Source organism: Drosophila ficusphila, unplaced genomic scaffold, assembly GCF_018152265.1.
Source record: "Drosophila ficusphila isolate 14025-0441.05 unplaced genomic scaffold, ASM1815226v1 contig_751, whole genome shotgun sequence".
Lineage (NCBI taxonomy): Eukaryota > Metazoa > Arthropoda > Insecta > Diptera > Drosophilidae > Drosophila > Drosophila ficusphila.
Genome location: NW_025064693.1, coordinates 112,193 through 119,521, shown reverse-complemented (window position 1 = coordinate 119,521; position 7,329 = coordinate 112,193). Strand labels below are relative to the sequence as shown.

General features: G+C 48.0%; 1 protein-coding gene across 1 annotated transcript; it reads right to left on the bottom strand.

The window, feature by feature from the left end:
• Positions 1–4,188: 4,188 nt before the first annotated feature.
• Positions 4,189–5,928, bottom strand: LOC122320680. The gene is made up of 3 exons (XM_043208838.1): positions 5,820–5,928; positions 4,476–5,590; positions 4,189–4,416 (listed from the first exon to the last, which is right to left on the bottom strand). The coding sequence occupies exons 1-3, from the start codon at positions 5,926–5,928 to the stop codon at positions 4,189–4,191; spliced, it is 1,452 nt and encodes a 483-aa protein (XP_043064773.1).
• Positions 5,929–7,329: the final 1,401 nt, after the last annotated feature.

Genomic DNA, 7,329 nt, shown 5'->3' with positions numbered 1-7,329 from the left:
TCTAAATATACCAGACAATGGGTGCCTATTATGTCGTGTAGTATATTATTCAGTCAACGCTGAAATGTAGCGGGTGTTACGAACTGCTTTCTTGGGTGGGCAGTAAAGCTAGCTCAGCGATCTCATTTGGGCCAAGTTCTCCCCAATGCCCGCAGTCCGACAACATAAAATACTAACATCGATTACGGTCGTCTCACAACACTAAACTCTCTGCGATCACTAACAAAATGTAAACAAAGCAAAAACGTAAACATTGAAATACAAGGCGGCGGAAATTCGGATCTTTGGTGGCCATCAGTATTCTTAGCCACTGCGTACCCACCCAACTTAGGATGCTAGGTAAGTATTATCCACGCATCACCCATAATGGGTCAGTAAGTCACTCCAGGCAAATAATTTAACTCCATCTCCCCCACAGAAAAAGGTCTAGCAATTCATCATCATTATAATGGGGTCTTTCATACTTCAGGTAAGTTCATGTATATTTAACAGACTCACCAGTTAACCGCCGGATAAATATTTAGCGGTCAAAGCGGGATCTAAGAAGCAAGGATCAGACACTCACCAGAAAAAAATGTTCCGTCCCCTTGTATTGGCAGAACTCACTTCACTAATACGGCTGAGTTGTTTGGTCACCTAATCCTAAGGAGCTCCATGGGAATAAAAAGGACGCCGAAAGGTATGGGAGATTTACACAAACAAATCCTTTATCTTAAATAATCGCGACCTTTCCTTTTTAGCAAACCGCCGGTCAAACGCTGATCTTGTACTAATTCACAACTAAATTGGATAATCAGGTATTTGAATTCTTAATGACTACACATCTCATTAATTTATTTTCTCAGTTTCAGGAAGTGGTGGCTGGGCTCAGCCCACCAGATTATTGCACCACAAGGAACTTGGAGGCGTATATAGACTGGCTGGCCAACCTCGTGGCTCCAACCGCCCGCGAGGGAAATTGGCCACTATTTTGGAAGCACCCCAACACGGAACGGACTCACCAGAGATCTCTAGCGGGTAGCGAGGATTTGGTCGTTGATGGCGGGTTATGTAAGCCTATGTAAGCCAATTGGAGAACATCCAAAATTGGTTCTCCTCCGAATATATATATATTCTCCTCGAAACAAATTGTGCCTCCTCCAGAAATACTATATTTTCCAATAAACGATTTGTGCCTCCTCCAGAAATATAGTGTTCTTCAAAAATTAAACGTGTTGCTAAAAAAAACGTGGCTTCTCCAGAATATGGCAATCTTTAAAAAGGTTATATCGTCTTCAACGAAAAAATATGAATTCCCCAAGAAATTTTGGTTCCTCAAAAAATGTGGGTTTCCTCCAGCAAAATATATTTGTGTTTCTTCAAAAAACATGTGGATGTCTTCCGAAGAAATTTTTGTTCCTCAAAAAAAAAAAAACAATTCGTGTCCTTTCCAGTAATAAATCCCGGGGCCCCTTATATCGGAACCCCGGTTTCACTAAACAAAAAAAAAGTGATATTTTACATTTTCAAAAATTAACCAAGACAAAAAAAAAACTTCAACGAATTTACACAAAAATACTTTTCGGTCCCGCCACGTCAGTTACGTCGATCTCTCCGGGCACTACTAACCGGTGATCCGTTTTATCACGCCATATTACCATCCTACCATCTTTCCCAGGCTCTCTCGAAGATGGGTCAATGGACATCTCCAAGGCCATCGAAGAGAACCCCCTAAGCCGAGAATACATGCTAACATTTTACATGTTGTTTACATGTTTACATGATTCGCTCATGGCCCAAAAGGTGGCGCTGCCCTAATCATAACTACCTGAACTAACCTATCGATAGCTCCTCCTGGAATCGACTCCAACTGCAACATCAACCAAGGATTTCGAGAGGTGCTACAACGAGGTTTGGAGGAACGATGAAATGCTTGGTAGCTGTGGAGGAGGCCAGGAATCCGAGCAGTTTGTACGGCGCCCTACGCGGGGCCCACGCTTGCCGGGAAGTATATAGATCTATCTCTGTGCGCTCGTATCCTTTGTGTATCCTTTTCATCTTACAGCCGGATGTTTTTGGCGTGGTAAACTCGCCAGCTCTGTGGTCTTCCACGCGCCAGGTTCAACCATATCCATCCTGCCGTCTGAGCTGCTCGGCCTCGGGATGAAAACCTGGACTGCTGTTGGCCCAATCCGATGATGCGTCCATCCTTCGCTGGGGCTTCGGCGGGATCAATGGCGTTGGCCGACATGGTTGCTTCCCTTTGGGATGGTCCCCTGCCTCTGATACGACGATCTGATTTGGATTCAGCTGCTGCTGGCAGTTGTTGCCGATCTGTCTGCTCTCTGGCCGCGGGCGACGGCCGTGGATCTGCTGGCCTGAGAGCCTCATTTAAGAGCTTCATCATCTCGAGGAAGCCTTGGCGTATCTCATCTCGCAATGACTGGCTTACTCCCGACTCCTGCGCCTTCCGGTAGGTCTCTGCCGCCTGCGCGATCGCCACGTTTGCTGCCGACTTCTCCTCCGAAGCGAGCCGTGATTTGGCCGAGTTCATGTCGCCTAGTTCGAGCAGTTGCTCGCGCTCTACTCCAGCAGCACCCTTTAAGTTAGCTAACCGACAGGAAATTGGAAACCCACAGGAGGAAGAAAACCCAGGAATCCAACCTCGAATTCAGACAGACAAAAAAAAAAAAATATATATAAACAAATAAATTAATGTGACAAAAAAAACGACAAAGAAAATGAGACTATTTGTTTATGTATCACAGCTCAATATTTTTACCGGAGACCGAGAGCAATTGGCCAGGATAATTCCGGACAAGCCTCTCGTTCTCGAACTATAATCGAGTGCGGAATTATATGCAAATGCAGCGCCTTGCAAATTGATACGGATCGGTTGAGGTCAGATTGCTGAAACATGTAAAAATATAATGCACATACTCAACTTACTTTTTGAATAATCTTAATTTTTGTACCAAAAAATAACTTAATTCACTTGAAAGTGATAAGTGAAAACCACAAAAATGGAGTGAAAATGCGTACGTTTGATTGACGGCTGTGCGTAGCGTGAATTTTGTTTTTGTTTTTCAGTGTCAGTGTCAGAGGCAGTAACTCACGCTATATGTGATTTTGATATGTTTTTGTATAGGGGGGAAAGCTTGAAGAGCCGAAGTGCGGGTCTTTTACCCACTAAAACCCTGAACCTACTCTCCGTTTTCCTTTCACGGCACAACCGCAGGGGTTAACCTTGGGTATTACTTCGTGAGGGGGAAGGTTTGAAGTCGATTGCGCTGACGTTCAGCGCGACGCATGAATTTCATGACAAAGACTGTCATTTTGCTAACGGCATCCCAATTGTTTTGTGAGCCCAGTAGCGTATCCATCAGGTCAGAGACCGTGAACAGCTTCCCAATTGCTAAGCTGAGCTCTTGTCTTATAGCTTCAAATCTCGGACAGACAAAGAATACATGTTCTGCGTCTTCGATTGCCCCCGCACAGTGTGTGCAAAAGGGGTCTGTCTTGTGCCCAAAACTATGAATATAGGATTTGAAGCACACATGTCCTGTCAATAGTTGCGTCATGTAGAAGTCAACTTGTCCGTGCTTTCTTTCTGTCCAACGCTCCACATCGGGCAGAAGCTTAAACGTCCACCTACTTTTTTCCGGTGCCACTCCATCGGCTTTGCCACGCTGAGGCCACGCGGGCTCTAGTCTCCTCCATCGATGCAATACCGCCGGCCAGGTCCTGGGCCTGTCATGGCGGCTAGGAACAACGCACTTTCTTCGGAGATGGTCCGAAAGCCACAAATGACACGGAGTGCGGCGCGTCTGTATGCCGCCCTGCAGGAGCGGCCATATGTTGGCGAGGTCATGACCGGAGCCCAGATCGGTGCCGCATACATGATTGTGGATTTCACCACACTGGCTAGAAAGCGCCTAGTCTACTGTTTTGGCCCGTTAACATTTCCTAACATTCTAGCTAAGGACGTGGCAACTTTAGCAGCTTTATTGCTCGTCACTTCTGGATGGAACTTGTACGTAAGCCGGTGATCCAGCATTACGCCAAGGTAACTAAGGAAGGGCTTGCACCGTACAGTAGTCCTACCCACTATTATTTGGGCGGTTTCTACCGCCTTCCTGCTGCTAATCAAGACGGATTCCGTGTTGTGCTCGGCGAGCTTCAGGCCATTAGCACATAGCCAGTGGGAAGCTACTGCGACGACAGCAATATCGTCTGCGAAGCCAACGATCGTAGCTCCTTCAGGGAGCTGTAGGTTGAGTATTCCGTCGTACATGCAGTTCCAGAGGGTAGGACCCAGGACCGAGCCCTGAGGAACACCTGCTGAAACTGCATAGCTTCGACGGCCCTCCTCAGTATCGTAAGAAGCTGTCTGTTGCTAAGATACTCTGAGACTATGTCCACCAGATAGCTGGGGACCTATAAACGTCTCAGGGCCGAAAGTATCCGCTCCCAGTTTGCTGTGTTGAATGCGTCACAAGGCAGTATTTTTTGCTACCACCTCGCCAACGTGCTCCCTGGATTGCCTCAGAGGCCAGTTTGTGCACCAGCCCGATCGCGTCATATTGGGATAAGCCCGGACCCTCAGATAGAGCTACTTCGATTCGGTTGCAGATGAGCCTCTCGTATATCTTTGCAACTGTGTTAAGAATGCAGAGTGGTCTATAGGCCGCAAGGTTATCATTTTGATTGCCCTTGGGTAACAGTACCAGTCCCCGCATTTTCCAGGCTTCAGGGAACGTTCTCTGAGCGAAACAGGCATTGAAGAGCCTGACGAAGATCTCTAATCTCTCCGTCATTATGATCTTTAATGCCTTGTTAGGAATCATATCTGGGCCAGGGGCCTTTTCGACTTTGATTCTCTTAACTTCAGCCAAGACTTCTGCAGCATTTTTGAACTTGGAAATGTTAACACTTTGTAGCGGGGAGGGTTCTTGCTGTGGCTGCAGTGCTACACTCGGCGGGAAGAGGTGCGCCACTATGTTGCTGAGCTGCTCAGGACATGTTGGGGTGGGCTGGCTGAAGGCTGCCAACTTCCCCATTACCAGCTTGTACGCTGTACCCCAGGGACGTGCGTTTGCGTCATCGCATAGTTTTGCGAAGCATTGTTTTTTGCTCGCGGAGATCTTCTTTTTAAGAGCCGACCGCAAGGATTTGTAGAGGCGTTGGAGTGAGGCGAAGTTCGGCCTACCTCGAGACCGCATATATTGCCTTCGTGCCTGGTGGTACTTCCTGCGCGCCTTGGCAATGGCATCGGTCCACCAATACACCGGTGGACACCCATTACCGCCATTAGTCGCTTTCTTTATGCATATCGCATTTTCATTGGCGTTCTTACGCTCGTCATACGCGAGGCCTTTCATCATTGAGATCAGGGCTTGCGGGTCGAGGGTGGACACTCGGAACCCGGTGGACACATTGGTGTTTTTGCGTTTAAATCGCCCGTCTCTTATTTCCATGGTGATGGCCCGATGGTCACTACCGGTATAGATATCTGAGACTTGCCATGCTGACGTTCTGGTTAGGGTTGGGCTCATAAACGTGATGTTTATCACAGACCCCGTTCCCGCCTTCTCATAGGTGTTGGCTGACCCTGTATTAGCGAGAGTGAGACCTGACCGGGCAACAGCGTCCAACAATATGTGGCCTCAATGGTTTGTGAGGCGAGTGCCCCACTCCGTTGCCCAGGCGTTGAAATCGCCGGCAATGATGATGGGGTGTCGTCCTCTGGCGTCCTCCAGAATGTCGTTTACAATGCTGCCAAATGTCTGGGAGTCGACGCTGGGTGCAATGTAGCACGAATAGATGGTAAGGCTACCCACCTTCACCCTGCAAAACCTCTGCCTGAATGCCGGCATTGGATCTGCAGTGGTCTCGGGCTGCAGCTCCAAACTGCTGCACCACCTTGGGTGTTCTGAAACCAAATGCCATCGTGCTTACTTGCGTATGGCTTGCTCAAAATGGCCAGGTCTATTTTTAAGGCTCGCACCGTTTGTGCAAGCAAGTCCTGAGCCGCTCTGCAATGGTTCAAATTCAATTGGAACCATTTCCCCTTTGCTTTGAGAGCCTGCTGGTAAGCTGGACAGCTTCTGCTAAGCGTGTGGTGCTTGCAGTTTACACCATGGGTTTTTGCGCATAGTAGGCAGCGTGCCTCTTTGCTGCGGCTTTTGGACTCGTGATCGAGTCCACCGCAGTTAAAACACGCTTTGGACAAATGCTACGTTAGTGCAAAGCCATGTGATCAAATGCGAGGCATTTATAGCATCGCTTTGGCTCTACTGTTTTCGCACCCTACAGTGCGCCCAATCGATGCGGATTTTTCCGTCCGCTAGGATCTTCTCCGCAAGAACGGGGGGATGTTCATCTTAGCTATGAGCGTGCCCCCGTAAGCCTTCCTTAGTTAAGGGATGGCCGCTGGTGGAAATCACCCTCATAGTTGGCGAAAACCGCCTGAATAATATCGTCCTTCGACGAAAACTCTGCTATGCCCCTAATCTCAACGTGGACTCGCTCCTTCAGTTTCTTGACCACTGCCTTATCAGACAGAGTCTCTTGCATTGCCTTCTGTAGTTTGGATGTGGCTGGGTCGGCCGTTTTTATCATTTTGATGAGGAGCTCGCCCCTGCCAGTCATTCGAATGCCTTTGACGCAATTATTGTGTTTCTTCAAAGTTGGGTTATTTTTCACCTAATTTTTCACATCTAATACTTCGGCATACTGCATGCCCTCGCCACACTTGAAGACTAGTGCGTCTGTGCGTGGAGGGAATTTTTTCTGCTGCTGCTTTTTTGGCTGCTGCTTCTTCGGTTTTTTGGTAATCGTCGACCATTTTTCCGCACCCTCCTTCGTGCCTTTGGCCGCATGGCTCGGCGGAAGAGGGCCGGAAATTTCCTTCGCTGCACTAGCGTAGGTTATGGATTTCAGCACCTTATTGCTTGTGCCGCAAGGTTGCGGCACCTTCTTCCTTTTTGGCGCTGAGAGCTTACCGGCTCTAGGGCTCTCACGTGACCTCTTGGGTGTGGACTTTTGCTCACTCGGATTCTTCGGAGCCGTCTCCAGAATTCTTAGCGCTGACTTTTGGAGGGCGATGACTTGATGGACGAGTTCCTTCATAGGAATCGTCACCATCACCCTCGTCTTACCTGGCATCATACTATTCAACTGGGATAATTTCTCCCCGATCGCGCCAATGACTCCGTCTATGTCGCCATTCGCGATAAGCGGAGCCAGGTTAGAATTAGTGTTAGTTTCCAGGAACACTACAAAATTAAGAAATGCACTGGATTTAAACGATCAAAAATATAAGAATTCACTTTATTGTTACTTGTCCTG